This window comes from Conger conger, chromosome 3, assembly GCF_963514075.1.
Source record: "Conger conger chromosome 3, fConCon1.1, whole genome shotgun sequence".
Lineage (NCBI taxonomy): Eukaryota > Metazoa > Chordata > Actinopteri > Anguilliformes > Congridae > Conger > Conger conger.
In genome coordinates, this window is record NC_083762.1 from 17366056 (window position 1) to 17384979 (window position 18924).

General features: G+C 41.3%; 1 protein-coding gene across 1 annotated transcript; it reads right to left on the bottom strand.

The window, feature by feature from the left end:
- Window positions 1-11538: 11538 nt before the first annotated feature.
- cfl1 (cofilin 1) lies at window positions 11539-18869 on the bottom strand. Its single transcript, XM_061235961.1, has 4 exons — window positions 18725-18869; window positions 13554-13864; window positions 12744-12820; window positions 11539-12457 (listed from the first exon to the last, which is right to left on the bottom strand). Exons 1-4 carry the CDS (start codon window positions 18725-18727, stop codon window positions 12348-12350), a joined length of 501 nt encoding a protein of 166 aa, XP_061091945.1. The 5' UTR covers window positions 18728-18869; the 3' UTR covers window positions 11539-12347.
- Window positions 18870-18924: the final 55 nt, after the last annotated feature.

Consider the following 18924-nt stretch of genomic DNA (forward strand, 5'->3'; position numbering starts at 1 on the left):
TGTGTGTGTGAAAGAGAGAGAGAGAGTGTATGTGTGTGTCTGAGAGAGATAGTGTGTCAGAGAGACTGGGAGGAAGACAGCAATAAAAAAAAAAAGCATAAGGTAATTTGGTTAACAGTTGGTGACAGAAAATGAGAAGACTATTGAGTTAGAGGCACAGGTAGTGTGTATAACAGGCGGTTTGTAGAAGGGTGAGGGATGGTGAGCAGATGAGAGGAAAGTGGGTGTGTTGCTATGTACAGTAGAATGAGCGGTATGCTGCTCGGGCTGTCCGGGCGGTTGGAGCAGAACAACTATCCCCCTTCCTCTTCGTGCTCGCTTTCCTCTTTATCGTGTGGCTGGTGCCAGCATATTCCCCTCTCTCTCTTCTCCCTTCACTATCTCTCGCAGTCTTTGCTCTGAGTTGTTTTAAATCTAATGCCAGAGACGTTAGTGTTTGTTTTGTTTCAGTTCACACTGTGTACAGTCCCCTCCAAAAGTATTGGAACAGCAAGATCAATTTCTTTGTTTTTGCCTTACACTGAAAACGATTGGGTTTGAGGTGAAAAGATGTACATGCGACGACAGATCCGAATTTCAGCTTTTCTTGCCTGGTATTTTTATCTAGATTTGTTAAACAACTTAAACAACTTAGAACATCACCTTTTGTATCAGACCACCACATTTTTAGGCGAGCAAAAGTATTTGAACATGACAGGTGTTTCTTGTTGCAGAGATGTGCCCTGTTAGATTGGTTGGTTAAGCAATAAATAGTTCTGAATGTCTACTCTCGGTCTTTGGTTTTGCCTGTGAAGACTGCATTTGTGCGATAAAAGATAAACCAACATGAAAACCAGAGGGAAAAGCCTGCCATTTTGAAACCAAGAAAAAAGGGGAAATCCATTGCACAAGTGCTGGGGATGGCTTGTACAACAACTTGGAATGTCCTGAAAAAGAAAGAAAGCGCTGTCGTACTGAGCAACAGATATCAAACAGGTCGACCAAGGAAAACAACAGCAGTTGATGACAGAAACAATGTGAAAGCTGTGAAGAAAACCCCCAAAACATCAGTCAGTGACATCGCAAACCATCCTCACAGGGCAGGGGTGAAGGTGTCTCAATTAACCATTCGAAGAAGACTTAGAGAGCAGCAATATAGAGGCTATACCACAAGATGCAAACCACTCATCAGTCGTAAGAATTGGAAGGCGAGATTACAATTTGCAAAGACGTACAGAGATGAGGCGGCACGGATGGTGCAGTGGGTAGCACTGCCACCTCACAGCAAGGAGGTCCTGGGTTTGAATCCCTGTCGGCCGGGGCCTCTCTGTGCGGAGTTTGCATGTTCTCCCCGTGTTTGCGTGGGTTTCCTCCGGGTACTCCGGTTTCCTCCCATAGTCCAAAGACATGCAGGTTAGGCTGATTGGAGAGTCTAAATTTCCCGTAGGTATGAGCGTATGAGCGTGTGAGTGAATGGTGTGTGTGCCCTGCGATGGACTGGCGACCTGTCCAGGGTGTATTCCTGCCTTTCGCCCAATGTATGCTGGGATAGGCTCCAGCCCCCCTGCGACCCTGTTCAGGATAAGCGGGTAAAGATAATGGATGGATGGATGGGTACAGAGATGAGCCACAAAAGGTCTGGACCAAAGCTTTATGGACTCATGAGACCAAGATTAACCTCTACCAAAGTGATGGAAAGGCCAAAGTGTGGAGAAAGAAGTGATCTGCTCATGATCCAAAACATACAAGCTCATCTGTGAAGCACGGTGGAGGAAGTTTCATGGCTTGGGCTTGCATTGCTGCTTCTGGAGTGGGCTCACTGATCTTTATTGATGATGTAACTCATGATGGTAGCAGCAGGATGAATTCAGAAGTCTACAAAAACATTCTGTCTGCCAACTTATGGAGAACTTCATCATCATCATTAGTCTAATAAATTGTAAGTTGTGTTGGATAAACGCGTCAGCTAAATAACAAATTGTTATTATTATTATCAGGTGACCTGGGCACAAACACTGCACAGCTTGACCAGTGGACTGTGGAGTGAAACAAAATGGTGTCTGACAGTGTGCATACAGCATACCTGTATGGGGTAGCACAGTGGTGCAATAGATAACAGTGCTGCCTCGCAAAAAGAAGGTTTGAACCCAGAAAGAAGTTCTAGGTTCAAATCCTGGCCTGAGTCTGTGTGGAGTTTCCAGGTACTCCTGTTTCCTCCCACAGTCCAAAAACATGCAGGTTAATTGGAGGGCCTAAATTGCCCATAGGTATGAGCACGTGAGTGAATGGTTTGTGTGCTCTGTGATGGATTGGTGAGCTGTCCAGGGTATTCTCCAGACTCTCACCCAGTGCATGCTGGGGTAGGTTCCAGTCCTCCCGTCACTCTGACCGGTAATAAGTGGGTTAGTTAATGGATGGATGTAGTATATTTGTAGAAATTTATTGAAAATAGGTATACACTTTCACTCATATATAAACTAATGCACAGTCAGCACAGATCACTGATTTATATTCCACCTACTAAATGGTGCACATACTGATATACTGTAGTCATGCAAACAGCAACATATTTCAGCAACATTATACACTTACTCGACACACCCATACACACCATAAACCTATGTTGACTGACAAACACACGCCAACACATTGCAGCTGTTCACACAATCAAAAAAAATCACAATACACACATCAAAAATGTCTACTGGTGCCTGCCTCATCTGACCCTCTAAGGTACCCAGGATCTAGAGAAAGAAGGAAGGTTCAGTGGTTGCTCTTTGAGGAGAAAAAAGACAGGCACAGAAAGACAGTCATGTTGCGAAGAAGATAAACTAGGACAGAGTACTTGAAGGGGGTGGCGCAATGCGAGATGAACCTGACTGGTGTCTTTTTTGTTTCTCTGCTATGAAGATGGACCACAATGCATTCCTCCCATCCATGCACGTCAACAGAGCCATTGCTATTGCTGTGCATTGACAACATAATTTGTTTGTTATAATTATACCATTCAAAAAAAAAAAAAAAACATAGTATACTTTATGCCTTATTCCTAAAGCTACTGATACTCAAAATTTCTGATACTCATGACAACATTTTTATTATTTTCTTTGGGTGGAATATTTACAAAGACTAAAGAGTTCCAACTTTGAGTGGGCTCCACAGAATCTGTTTCAGTTTTTTCTATTCTGAATCGAAGGGTGTTAGCTCGTCTTCTCTTTAAAAAAAAAAAACTGTTGTTTTTCTGCCCCATTCTCTTTCTCTGATCCGAGGGAATTTGAGCAATGTATCCTCCTTTTGTTTTCTTCTTTAAGCAAATAGCAGAACACATGGTCATGGCTGTTCCCCATTCCTGTTAGTCTTGTTATATTAATAATCACCTGACACAAAGGGTTTCAAAGATTTAACTTATGCTATTTTATGGAGTTCAGTTTTACTTTTGCTCTCCTATGAAACCAGTTCCATGTAATGGAATATGTTACTCTTTGTTTCAGGCTTAATGACTCTGCTTCAGGCTCAACTGAAACGTCGTTTGTGCAATTACTGCATTACAGCAATTATGGCATTACTATCAATAAATGTATTGGAAATTACAAATTTGTAACATTTTTGTAGCAGTCTATAATCTGAACCAAGTAAGATATTGTTATAATAAAAGATTTAGATGTAGTGTATGGATGGATGGATGCATGTATGGATGGATGCTTGGTGAAGGGAGGTTTTTAGTTTGGAAGTGACTTAGCTGCTGTATTTTTAACTATTGTTTTTTTTAAATAAACAGACACAAGTGTGAGCCACTCCCTGAGGGAAAACCTGTTAGTTTTCCACTATGAAAGCAATGGGCAGATATGAGTGTGATAATATCTGGTTAACGCTCTCCTTTGTGAGGCTTTCCCCCTTCCCAGGGAACGAGTGCAGTTATTCCCCTGTTGGTGTTGTTCAGTGGCTCTGCTCCCTGGTTGTCTTTCTTCTGTCCTTGGAGTTTGTTTGTTTGTTTGTTTGTTTGTTTGTTTAATTGTTTGTTTGTTTGTTTGTTTGAATCGATTGGATGTTTATTTTATCCAGAGTCTGGGTGCAGTGGTTTATTCATTTATTGATGGTCATGTGACACACAGAAATGGCCTTTGTGAAACTTTTAGCTAGGGCAATATTGGGGATGTTTTCTTGTCTTGGAGGTGAGATTTGATATTGGATTTGGACATTTAAGTACAGTCTGCTTATGCTTCCTGTAGTTTTAATGTGAGGTTTAAGGCAGGCAAGTTTTACTGAGAGCAAACTTGAGTCAGTCAGGAGACTGGTGTGACATCTAGTGGCCGTATGACAGCACTGCATACCTGCCCCAGTTCCCTGCTGGCTGACTGTTATTCCAGGCGTGTTGAAGCAGGCAGGATCTCCGTTTCACAAATACCGTTAGGATTTTAGAGCTGGGGGGAGGGAGGACTAGGCATGGTTAAGAAAATATAAAAAATAGAAAGGTAGAGATAAATAAGTGAAAAGGTACCTTAACAATGGGTTCTGTTATTATACATATAATTGATTGATTTATTTAATTTACAAAGAATGATAGGAGAAGACAATGAGAACATTAAGTAAACTCAGTTCAGTAAGGAGAAGTAACAAGAAAAAATATTTTTATAGGAGTTACAGGCTATATACGGAGAAAAATAAATAATATTCTGGTCATTTCAGGAGTATGTTCCTATGGAATATATAATCTACAATGGACTCCCTATATTCCATACTCAGCGCGCTCACATAAAGTAGGACTAAGTGTGTACTACTATCCATAGTGTGTAGAACTGTTTGCGATATGACTGGAAGCACAAACCCCAATGACATCAATAATTCTGAAAAGTTCTGCATGGAGGAATGGTCAAAAAATGGTCAATGTTCTTCTAACGTTCTCACCAATGATAGGAAAATATAAATGGCTGTCATCTTTGCCGGGGGTGCTTGCCCAAAGTATTTAACCAGGGGTGCCAATAATTGAGTTCCCCAAACCAGACTTTGGTTGATTCTATTGAATCATTGATAAAGCACACTACTTTACACATAATAACAAATACAAAATTTACAGTATTATTTTTTAGTTTACCATATTTTGCATATTTGCATATTCATCAAGGGTGCCAACTGCCAATAATTCTGCCCCCACTGTATAAATAATGTCCTTTATTGTGCCATTTCTTGTGTATACAGAGAAATAAACCACTATACACCATTAACACTTTTACCATCCACTAATCATTGTTTTGTTTCTGCTTTCCTCTCCCTGCACAGGGCTCAGCGTCAAGCACCACAACCAGACCCTGGCTTCAGCTAACCTGCCACTTCTGCCAAGAACCGGTCCTTCCCCGATAATCGTCTATATTTGTGATCTGCATAATTAGTATTTGTGTAACTATTGATTTCATTTATAATTAAAAAAAAAAGTTTTATATATATTACATAATACATATTTAATATATATTACATATATATTATATAATATAATATAAACTCAGTGCCAGTGCCGGCCAGAAGCAGATGGGCTCCACCTCTGAGTCTGGTTCTGCTTCAGGTTTCTTCCTTTTAGTCAATTAATTTGTCCTTACCGCTTTCCCCCTAAGCTTGCTCTGAGGGGGTGTCAGGCCTGGGTTCTTAGTAAAGCTGCTTTGTGATGATTTGTGTTGTAAAAAGCGTTATACAAATAAAATAAAATGGAATTAAACACATAAATATTCTGTATATTCCAACAACAAGGTTTGTTTACTTTGTAAAATGTTAGAATAAGGGAACTATACTTGAGTGTGCAGATTGCACAGTGAAACACAGGGGCACCAAAGTTCCGTTCATGAAATGTGCATTACATTACATTATTGGCATTTGGCAAATGCTCTTATCCAGAGCAACGTACAGTTGATTAGACATTGCTCAAGGGCCCAATGGCTGTGCGGATCTTATTGTGGCTACACCGGGGTTAGAACCACCGACCTTGGGTGTCCCAGTCATTTACCTTATCCACTACGCTACAGGCCACCCGTGGTGGTACATGTCTAAAAATCTTCATATTCTTGAAGACTTGATATTAAATCCACATGTGTTGAATTAAGTTATTTTTAACAATGAGAACACATATGGGTGCCTAGCTTCAGTTACAGTTTATTCTCTTGAATTCTACCCAATGCTATCTACAGTGATCTTCTTGTCTTTGCACAGACTATACCATTTAACAAATATAATAATTCATGTAATCCTCTTTTCTTGTATAGGTTTACAGTATTGATTAAACAGAATGGCTTTGGTGTGAAAAGTATGTGCAAATGAGTCACAGAGGGCAGAATATAACCATAACCAAGCCTGGGCCTGTAAGGAAAAAATTAATTCTGTTGTTCAACTAAAATATAATGATATGAATCTATGTATTCTATTTATACTTTTATATTGATATGCCTCTGTTCAAAAGTTTGGAATTGCCTTTTTCTGCATTTTTTTCTTTTCTTTTTTTCTTTTCTCTTTTTGTAATCAAACAATTCACACGTGGTCAAAGCGCCGACTCAGGGCTTTTATTAAAAGGTATTTTTATATTTATTTTGATTTACCTTGTAGTAATTACAGCACTTTTCATATGTAGTCTCCCATTTAAATGTTTGAGACAAATTAACATAATGTCAAATAAAAGAGTCAAAGTTTAGGATAGTGGCTATATACTACAGTACTGTACACTCAGTGAGCACTTTATTAGGTATTTATGAAACTTATTTTTTAGGTCTTCTGCTGCTGTAGCCTATCTACTTAAGAGGTTTATTTGCATTGTGTGTTTGGAGATGCTCCTCTGCATACCACTGTTGTAATGTGTAATTATTATGTGTAGTTATTTGCATTACTGTCACCTTCCTGTCAGTTTTGACCAGTCTGGCCCTTCTCCTCCAATCTTTCTCAATAACAAGGCCGCACAACTGCTGCTTACTGGATGTTTTTTTTGCTTTTAGCCCCATTCTCTGCAAACTCTAGAGACTGCTGTGTGTGAAAATCACAAGAGATTAGCAATTTCTGAGATACGCAAACCACCCTGTCTGGCACCAACAATCATTCCACGGTCAAAGTCACTTAGATTACATCATGACCATGTCTGCATGCTTTCATGCATTTAGTTGCTGCCACATGATTAGCTGATTAAATATTTGCACTAACAAGCTGGTGTACAGGTCTACCTAATACTTTTCTCACTGACTATATCTGGTACTTTAGGTAAATTTATGCACTTTAATTGTGGTCCACTAGGTGTCAGCAAAATACTGATAATGCACTTAAACTCCTGCGTAGTTTTAGGCATAATATCCTGTATTTTGCATCGCCTCCATCTTGAAATCCTGGTGCACTTTGGATTGTTTATATTACTCTTGTGCTCTATATAATTTTCTTCATTATCATTTTCTTCAGAGATTCTGTAGTGACATTGTGCAATGTCATTATATTGTGAACATTTTGACATCAACATCATTTCATGATACCATCACTCTATAACTTTGTAATCACTTGTGTAAATCAGTGGCATCTGAATTGATCAGACTCTGATAGCATTGTCCAATGTGGCAAACCAAATATGGCCAAGTTGATAAAAGTCACATCAAGGAGCATAGTAAATGTCATTATTTAAGAATTGCTAAAGATTTAGCTGGCTTACAAAGCCAACCACTGGTGACCTCTTAAAAGATTACTGAGCCTGTTATTGCCCATAATGTCCACAGTATTATAATTTCTCTGTTCAATTGAAAATAAGTCTTGGCAAGTCTGCCATAGTGTGTAGGAATTAAGCACAGATCATCATCCGCTGATGGAAGTGAATGCAGGTCAGTGGGTTTGCACATTTTTACATTGATAAAGAGAGATAAATCACTAAATACAATTGCAAGCACACTTGAAAAGACTTAATATTTCAGAGTTGGTGAATGAATGTACTATTAGCTGCAAAATTAATAGAATTGATTGTCATTTTGTCGACTTAAGAGAAACCAGTCTGATTTGGTAGACATTACAGCCCTAAATTAAATATCCCTAGTTTTGCAAATCAGGGCTGCCCAACCGTGTTCCAGGAGATCTACTCTCCTATACGTTTTCATTTCAACTGTAATTTGGCATACCTAATTTGGCAGTACAAATTAGCAGCTCAAGGAACACGGTATATCTACAGGAAAAGGGTTGGGCAGCTCTGTTATAGATTAACAGAAGTGTGCAATGCCTGTAACTCTTACCCAATAGCATGCAGTCAGTATTTGAAAACAAACATAGTTTGATATGATCATGCTAGCTAACTGCTTTCACTTGTTGCCATTTTACACACTCCAGGCAGGCTACTAAGATGGCTTGTCCTATGCATATCTCTGCCCATTTGCCTGTTTCTTTACACGTAAGCTTACTCATGAATGGCATTTAAACAATAACAGTTTCAGCTGTTAATTGTACATCAGTAACAGAAGGTAAATTTGAAAGCTATTAAAACTATGTTGAGATAATACTTTAAAAACCAGTGTAGTGGGAATGGGGCCAGGAACCCAAACTGAAGAAGGAAGGACATCAAACTCCAGCCCAGTAACAGGCTCACAATCCCTTATTCATAAACCTGCACCAGCATTACGAGCCCTGGAGACCCTGCCTGTGGACGTCTGACTGCTGGGCTGGGGGTCTCCTTCTAATTGTGAGAATGGAATTTAATCAAATGTTAGTATAAGGGTAGTGTTAGTGTAGCAATCAGCAGTCATGTTTCTGGACTTTGAACTTCTTCATTATTCGTTGGTTGCAGTGCTGTGCCTTGGGGGTAGTGTTTGTTTCATGGGTCTTTCCCACTTCATTACTGGGTCTGGGTCATGAGTTACTTCCTTTTCTTGTGAGTTTCTTCTTTTCTAGTCTTCTACTATTTTGGTAGCAGGCTTAGTGCTGAGCAATGTTCGCAAGATCTATGAAAAAAAAAAATTGATAGTGCTAGGCCTGATTTATACCAAGCTGACGAGTTAAAGAAAGCTGGACTGTGCATATGACAGACGTGGGAAGGTTTTTCCCTGACTTTCCAAGGACACGTCTTATAATATTTTTCATCCGATACACTTATTTTAGAACACTGCCCAAGGTGAAATATCATATATCATTCTCCCCAGTATCATTCAATGTTTTTATTCAGATTGTATTATGTTGAATAGGCTTAAAGTGAACGGACTGATCATTTACTTTTGTGTCAGTATTTACTGGTGACCCCTTTTCATGTGCTGAATATTATGTAAATTACCTGGGGGGTATTTCACAGAGCAGGATTACTGAGTTAGCTGGATAAATGCACTGAATAACACCTGCAACAGCTTTATTATTTAATTAAATCCATGTTCCAGATTTGGGAGGTTTCCAGGTTTTACTCAGTGCAGCTAACTCAGTAATCCTGCTTTGTGAAACAGGGCCCCATTTTTCATGAGACTCTTCTAGTTGCTGCTATGTGTTTAAGTGGCAGGACAGTGTCATTACTCAGAAATATATGGACGAAAAGTGAGTGGGACACAAAACCAGAAGAACAACAGCTCTCCGTGCTTTGAGCACTCCCTCTGACAAACAACTGAAGGTCTTAGCTGAAATTATTTGTGATTGTGCTGCGTGTATTAGCTGTTGTATTGTTGTACTTGAGGTATTCTAGCTGCCAACCATGGTATGCTAGTTTGTAAGTTGATGTATTCTTCAAGGGTTCCGATTGTATCCGTGGTCATGCTAGGACTCGGAACCATACTGTCCTCTCGGGTCCTTTTCACACTTGTTCCTGTGTTTGATCAGCACTTCATTGTGCGTCACGTAAGAGCGTCTGCTAAATGCCTTGGAATGTAATGTAATGGATGTCACAGCACAAGAAATGGCTCTTCACTCAAAGGGGAAAAACGTCACAGTCAAAACCTCCCCCAAAAAGCAATGTTCATCAAACACACCAAAAGGGCAGCATACCATGCTGTAGTCTGCGCCCCAATGATCACTTCTCTCACACTCCCAAGTTTCCTCTTTCAGATGAGACTGGAAGAGGAAACCAAGAAACCTTTCACAAATTTACACAACCCCAACACCCCACCCACACATGCAGAAATCAAAAGCTCAAGTGCATAACACATAATTACACATGTGAAAAAAGAAATCATGCATGGCACCTCATGCAGTTATTTCAATTAAGGAACAAGTGCAATTTTCAGGAATATAGCAATTTCTCTGGCAAGCATCTCAACGGTTAACATTCCGTACCAGCTAATCTTGTAGTTTGAAAGGTGGTTAAACAGAAGTCTTCAGATACAGGCCTTAGCCCAAGAAAAGATAAGGTTGAGCAAAGATATTGATTTTCCACATCACTTAAGAGAATGGTGATAAGATGGCAGGTCTCCAATAATAACCTTGGTGTACCAAAATGGCACTTAAGTACCGTCAAATCTTTTACCTGCTCAAACAAATAAACAAAGGCTCTGAAAAATTAAAAATAACCATAACAGGAAAGCTTCGTTATTCGGTGTTGACGCGCTCTGGTGCTGTAATCCCCTTTTCATTTGACTGAATGAAGGTAATGTTGAAATGTTTTTAACGCTATATGTTTGACAAAAACTCAATTCCTGTCAACGCTACCTCTACTGATTTGGGTCATTCCAAAGAAATGGTTTGGAAAATTACATCCCAAGTAGAAATTGAATCATTTCACTTCACATTACGGTTAGCCACCAATGCTAGCATTGAAAGTCTAACCAATGTATTCGACTATAGCGGTGGTCCCGCGATCCATATAGCAGTATGCCTTAAAGCACGTATGTGTAGGTTTGGATGCTGCTAGCCCAATGTCCAGTCATCTCACTGTAGTACCCTTGGATGCTAGGAGTTACCCATTCTGACACAGGGCCATTCCGATGTAATGTCCTCATGTCCGTTTCAGGAGACCCATGCGAATATATAATTACTGCAGCATAACACTAGCCAACGGTTCCCAAGTATCGTGTGATCCTGAATCTTAAGGATCAGGGTCGCATAAGGGCCAATCGGCGTCAGGATCCGGGGTTAAAGCCACACACCCACCAACAAGATCACCCGGCATCATGCTTACCTTCCACAAATCGGTTGCTTGTGGGCACAGGAAAATATGAAATGGGGGACAATTGGAACTTCAATCTGATCACCCCGCCATGTACGTCCAGTCACTTTGCCTGCTCACCCACTGAACCGTTGAGGGCTCGGCTTGCATCACCAGCTATTCCACTGTGCATTGCTGATGTCAAAATGGAGTCGCTAAAATTGCCAAACGGATTTGATTCTTGTTGGAGGAGGGATGACTTCACCCGATAGACATTTTAGAAGCACCAGCTACAATCGCAGACTAAGTGTGCCCTAAAGATATTACTGCGCTCAAGTAGGAGTGAATATACATTAGTCTAGTTAACATCCCAGGTTCACACAACCTTTCCAGAATAAACAGCTGATAAACTTGCATGTTGGATATTGAACTGAAATGCAAGGATTTGGTTGATTTTATGATGCAAGGACTTCACCTATGGGTAAAATGAAGACAATCGGAGACAGTAGTTAAGTGCTTTTTTTTATTTTAATTTTTTTTTTTTTTTTTTGAGATAAGGATACGATACAAAACATCCACCCTCCATCCAGCACTCCTTCACTGTACACAGGCTGTTCCACAACGTCGCCCACCCTCTGCAACCCTCCCGCCTTCCTTCAATCTGCAATCAATTCAGTCACTTCATTTTAACCGACTCTTGTAGTCCTAAAAGGAATGCGTTTGTTCTTCACACTAACAGTTTGGTTCAGTCAAAATGCAAAAACAAAAAAAGTAATAAAACTGGAATCATAAAAGGTTTTGGAATTTCAATGTCGGGGAGAAAGGTCAAAAGAATGCAATGAAAAAGTGATCCAGGAAGAGATCTGATGCATTGTCAGTCAGAAATCTTTTAAGTGTCGTCACAGATGGCCTCCGCTACACATAAATGATAATATAGAACTAAGTTTGGCAAAAAATATTGTATAATTATGTTTAACAGTATTATGCAACATTCAAGTTTGAATTAACGGTTTACATGCCCAATGCACCCTGCACCATCCCCTCCTTCACAGCACCACTCAAGTGGAACACAGAAAGAACAAAAACCTGCCTTCAAACTTCATTCATCATATGCATTATCATCCTTCATTAAATTTTATCTTCGACAATTTCACTTGTTTTGTTCTTCATTGTCAGAAGTGGAATGATGGCCTGCAATCAGACTGACATACACCACCCCCCCCCTTCCCACAACCCCACCCAAGCCATATTGGAATGAACAGCCAAACCTCACAGAAATGCGTTTACTGGCTGGCAAGAGTTGAAGCTGGTGCTAGATTTATAGAGGGCATCCTTCGATAGCGATGACTGATGAGCCGAGTTTATCTGCAAGGGTACGTCGGTCCAGTAAGTCTTCCAGACCGTTCACTTGCCACTCGTGCTTGATGCCTTAAATTCAGACAAAAATGGCTCAATATCATGCAAGAGAATGGTAGTAGATCCAACAGACCACAAACCATAACCCAAACATTAATTTCTCATAAAAGTCAGAGCCAGGGCCAATGTTGCAAGGGACCGGCAAAGCACAGATTCGTAATTTCTGCAGTCACCCTCTTCTAACTTCCAAACTTATACACATAAGTATAATGACATAACATAGTATAATGACATTACCTTTATAAAACTTTCACCTGCCATGTTTTCACTTTGTCCTATTCCTTAAATCACAACTAACCTGTGAATTTCTTCTTGATCGCATCCTTGGAGCTGGCATAGATCATCTTGCTCTTCAGGGAGGCGTTTTCAGGTGCCCTGTGACCACAAACATGCTGTACATTTAACAAACCATTTACTTATCGTTTATTGTTAATTTACAACCGAGCAAAAACGTTTGTGTCTGCAGGGTAAAACCACTAGTACAATTTTAATCAAGAGTAATATACTGCACCAACGTGCTACCTTGTCTGGGGAAAAACGAGTGGTCACATCGAGCTACCTTCTTGCAATTTATCCCCGCTTCTAGCGCGCTTGCATTTTACACACCACCGCCAACATGCTGCATCAAATACAACATTTCCCAATCAGTGTACTAGCAGAATTCCCTTTGTGGGGTTGAGGTGAAACCCTGCTTTGGCAGGAGACATCGTGCCCGAAATCCCAGCTACACACTCGTAATCATTTTTGCAGAGACCTGCACTTACTGTATGGGAACGCACACAGAAGTTGATCAACAAGGCCCCTATTCACTTAGCAAATTGATAAGCACCTTTGTGATAACACGTTATTCGACTATTGCAGACTAGTATTGCAGACTAGTATTGCAGACTAGTATTGCAGACTAGTATTGCAAAATGTCCTATTGGGTTAGATGCCAACTGTTGCAACTGTCGCAATAAACGAACATGAGCAAATGTGGAGAGCAACTGTACACTGACACTACAGGAGCGGGTGCAAAGTAACCACCTGGCCCGGCAAATAGCTGATATCTAGAGCGTCAAACGAAAGGGGTGCTTCTCCCTTATTCTGTTGACAGCTGTCCACCTACCAGAGAATGAAGATCAGGTCCTCCTTCTTGCTCTCCTTGGTCTCGTATGAGGCGTCGTACAGACCGTAGCGGCAGTCGTCAGGCGGCAGCATCTTGACGAAGTGCTGTAAGGGGTCAACAATGGTGTTGCCCACATCTCCCACCAGGATCTCACGACCCTCCTCCAGAACGATGTGCTTCATGTCGGGGCTGAGGCAGAAGAGGACCCCCTTCTTCCTCTTCTTCTTCTCGTCCTCGTTGGCCTGCGCCTTGCGCACCTTCATGTCGTTGAAGACGGTCAACACCTCCTCCGTCACTGTAACTCCAGATGCCTGCGGAGAGAAAAGGGCGTGAGGAGGGTCGAACCCAACGTTAGACGTGCCACAAAATGCACAGCAGTGACTAAGCAGCCAACACCAGGAACAATCAAACTGCAGTTAAACCCTGCAGTTGTTAAATACATAAAAATAAAAAATAAAAAATAAAAATAAAAAAATAAAAAAATAAAAAAATAATAAAACATTAAAAATAAATAAATTCTCAAATTAAACAAAACATTCATATACAATATTAAACCTAATTGCTAGGGGAGCCAGGAAGAGTTACTGGAACAGGAACGCAGCACTGGGGAACACCTGATAAAGGCTGAGTGACCAGAATACGGGCAGGAGTCTCAGCTACACGCTGGATGAGCTGCAGACAGCAAGCGGAAAAATAAGCTGCACTGCACAACTGGAGTCCACCGGTCAGAAGAGCTGACGTCTCAATCGTTACCACAAAGCTGAATAGAAGCAAATCACCCTGCATTATTCTGTAATGGTGCTGACAGCAGACAGCCTGGAGTCAAAGGCCCTCTGAAGAAAACATCAATCTGATCAGCATTCAGCATTTTGTCATCCAGCAGCAACATGCTAAAGTAAATCCACCGAACTCAGCCTTCTGGACCAGCGTTAGAGTGTGCCCTCCGCTGCAGAAACCAGAGAAACGCAGTGAATTCAGGGCACTGACGGGCAGTGAGGCACTGCACTGAGTGGTTCCACCAACCGCCACAAAGAGGCCGTGTCAACGCAAGATAGAGCCAAGAACACGCTGATAGCGCTCGCGTACGCGGAAATAGGGCTACCGGAAAGGAAGAGGAAGGGCAGCGTTGCGGCAGTAAGTGTGACCACGCCTCACCGCGTGAAGGCCAACGGCACAGCCGCCAAATGCCTTCCCCATGGAAACACTGAACACAGGTGCCAGACCGGCCAGTTTGACTAACACGTGGAAGTGTACCGAGCGAACGTCTCTGAGCAGCAACGGCTTAAGAGGAAGCCATTTTGAAACAAATACAGCAGAACGAAGATTCGAACACCAACAAAACGAGCTGCTGAGAGGAGCAGAGGACTAGCACACTGATGACTGAACTGCTCAGGCATATAAACGCTGCTGAGACAATGACACTCCTGTGAGAGAGAGGAAGGGGGGGGGGGGGTGGGGGGAGAGCAACATTACTGACTTGTATTCACCCAGTAAACAGACATCTTCTGATTTTCATTAGCGCAGCTACGTAACAGGAGATAAGCGCGGGATGGGTTGGGAGGTTGGGGTGGTGTGGGTAATCCCATTTTTGGCTGTGCGTTTAGTCTGTCTGCAACCTGTCGGCATGAGATGCTCATTTGACAAATGTGTACGCCAGATGTTAACACCCACTCGGCTTCTTTGGTCTTAATTGTTAAGTGAAAATTAACAAATGTTTATTATACACATTGATATCCCTTAAAATGGGGCAAAAAGGAAAGGAAACCAATTGATCAACACTATGAAGGAATGCACTCGAAGGGCATGTGCCCATTTATCCTGGGTGTGATTTGCCTTGCGTAATGGACACCCTTAACACAATCATTACTGCCTGGTAGTGGCAAGTGACACATTACGTCAAGACAAGATCTGCATGACCAGCCATGCGAGCCCCCCCAAAGTAGCCAAAATGTGCAAGGGCAGGGTTTCTTTCCTTCCGTTTTTAGAAAAGCTGCCTTTGCCGCAACTGATTGCCGAAGCATTAGCAACGGAATCAGTCAGCGAAGGAGCCTTAAGAGTCTTAATGAAGCCACAACCGACTCTATATTCTATAAAAATGTACATGCATCAAAAAGGTCAAAACTGAGTTTAACGCCATCGAGTTTCACAATGAGTAAAGACCCAAATCAGGAAGCCGGTATCAGGACTTGCCTGTGAGCCAGTTAACGTTACACCCTAGCTGGTCTCCATGTGAAAGACCTTTCTTCTTTCAGGAACAGACAACTCTTTCTTCCTGTCATAAAATGCCATGGAATGCCTCCAGAAGTCAAGGTTCACAGAACAGCATAGTCTAATTCACATACAGGTATACCGTCACAATGAGGAAGGAGGTGAGAAATTCCTTGCGCACTAAGAGAAAAAAGAAAAAAGAAAAAAGAAAAAGAAAAAAAAGCCTACCCTTAATTTACCCCATTACATAAGTACAAAAACCCACACAGGGACAGAATTAGCTTAACACGTTTCAGTTGCTGGGTTGTGCCACAGCAGGCGGTTTGATGATACCGGCTCTAAAAATCTCGTTTCAACTCCATTCCTTTCAAATACTACAGTACCAAATGCTTGCCAAGGAATAGTATAATTCCTACCAAGAGGCTAATGCCTCAAAATCAAGATCAATGACCAGGGGGAGACCACCAGAACACGGATACGGAGAACTAGTCTAACGTCGACATTCGGTCTATAAAAATGTACACGGTAAAATGTAAATGCGACAGACAACGACTAATAGAGAAGTTTGACCAACTTATTATAGCAACATTCTCGAGTGGTAAATGCTCATTTGTACACTTCTGTTTTAGCAAATGCCGTCAATATCACTAGCCTATAGATGGCTCATTGCAGCAGAACAGAAGCCCAACGTTTTAAGGTTCGTCAAATCCTAATCCATAAATACAAAAATCACGCAGGGCAGAAATGTACTAGAGAACTACGGAAATCGTGGGTCGACCATATAAATACAATTTCAGTAAAAAACGAAACAAAATGAAAGGCCACAATGTTCGCTTCATTCACCCTCTGTTTCACTTCCTCTTAATGTCAGTTAGCGCACAAGACCAACATGGCCAAACGAATTTATTTGAAATGAGGATTCAAATGAATGGTTTTAGATGACTAGCTAATCACATTTATGCAATTCTGGAAACAATGGAGAACTGGATGAAAAGCACCATTCTATTTTATTCTTAATACAATTATGTAAATTAGACCCTCAATCTAAACTCGAACGCACAGCACATCGCAGAAAACAGCTGCGAATGGGTGGAAAATCCGAGTCCAACGTTACTCAAAACCCACACCGGAACCGGCAACTGTTTCTAGTTTTAGACACTGAAACACATGTCTAACGTTAGATGGGCAAATAGGCCGGAACATAAACCACGTGATGAATTCGGAGTTAATAATTTTAATAAACTGCAAGGTTTCTCACCTATTTTTCGAGATAAACAGCCCACAACTAGTTATACAAAAGAAGAAGTGGTTTTTTTTTTATATACAATAACGTTACTTCTTCAGACAAAGGAAGAGGGAGGGGTAAAGGAATGGAACATGGCCTCGCACCAACCTTCCCATTTTCACTACGCAAAACGCAGCATTTTCAGCCATTAAAATGACTAAATGTGTCCAAATCAAACGATCTTGGCCGTCATTTATTTAATACATTTATCTAAAATGTCTGCGCCGCACAGGCGAAGGCAAATGTAACTGCGTTCGAATGCAAAAAGGCCTGTACAGGATAAGGTTCCGGCGCAGAACTACATTACATCAAACTAAACAGAAATACCCAACATATTATAGATAAATCGCCACAATTCAACGTTCAATTGATATTTACGATGTGTGGTAGTTGGCTAGTGTACCGCAATAACTACGCGCCATTGGTTCGGATTGAGTGTTGCTGCGTACTAGAACCAGGAAGGAACGTCGGCAAGCAGTCCACAGGCAAGCCACCCTTAGGCGGTCCCGAAATTCTTCCGAGCTAACGGTATTTGGATAACGTTAGTCAGCTTGTAACATTTACCAAATGTTATCCGGTGCAACATGCGGAATGAGTCAAATATAGTCAAAGATACACGCATTAAGAATATCTGAAATCTTAAACCAAAAAACTAGGGTGGGGCAAGAATGCAGTGTAACTTATAGTAACAGTACCATGTTAAAATGTCTGCGAAAATTTAGAATTAAGAAGCTACTGTAACATCCACTGATACAACGAAAGAAAATGTATCCACGTTTGATTAATCGATCCCAAATGGCATGTTAGGTAGCCAACTATAGTTAGCGATGTAGCTACATGCGGCAGTTGCAATGCCAAGCGAATGTTAGCTAGTTAGCTGCTAACAATCGAGGTATCAATCACACAAAATCAATCGCCAATGCCACCCATCCATGATTGGCAAACCAGCTTGCTAGCAATGTTAACTGAAGACAAAGGGTCCAGGGGTCACATACGGAAGAAAAATAAGTTTAAAGGGTAAAGGGGAATTTGGATGCAAGTTAACAACTGTGCTCAGTCTTACGTGCAAAACACGCAGCAAACTAACTTACCAGAAACAATGAACCGCCGCGGAAAGACGAGATATTGGCCACGATAACTTTGCACGATTAGCCAATTAGTTAGCATAATCACCTGGCAAGCTAAATGGCAAAGTACTGAGTTACTGACATTAGGCCGAAGTTCACAAATTATGGGCAAAGGAGGAAATGGCGCCAGTTGTTTTTTGGGTCGTTTTGTCGATTCCTCATCCGAATTTACATCATTGAAATCATATCTAAAAACTAACGGGGACGTTAATGATGCACCTAAAATGCAATGTTTGATAGGTACAAGCGACCGAGCACAACGACATCTGAAAACAGTGACAAATTAAACGTTGGACAAGGACCCAAATTAAATGACACGATGGTGCCGATTTCCTTTCGATAGTTGCTTGCTAAGCAGCGCACCAAGCATCTAACGTCAGTTGAACAGCTATTGTGAATCCTAGCTAGCGTTTTGCATTTCACGAAGTAAACTACTAATCAATGACTGCACATAAAACATACCTCCTTCTATCCCAACTCATTCCTTATACAGTGATATTGTTAGCAGCCAAACTGGAACCAAATATTGGCTAAAATGTAAGTAGACATACCATGGTCGTATCTCTGTGGGGTTCGTGCGTCTGGATCGGAATTGAATGAGCAGTGATGAGGTCTTCCTCGTGCACACACAAGATACACTACACGAACGCGCCCCATTGCGCGCGATTATAATGGGGTGGAGCGGGCATCCGGGGAACAGGATCACGCGCTTAACCAAGGGGATAACGGGAACTGAGGTTGTTGAGACTAT

Coding starts and splice junctions, on each gene's coding strand:
- cfl1 (XM_061235961.1), bottom strand. Junction 12,821..13,553: donor GACCTGATCTTCATTCTCTG/GTAGGTGGACAG, acceptor TTGTGGTCACAG/GGCACCTGAAAACGCCTCCC. Junction 12,458..12,743: donor GATCAAGAAGAAATTCACAG/GTTAGTTGTGAT, acceptor TCTGAATTTAAG/GCATCAAGCACGAGTGGCAA.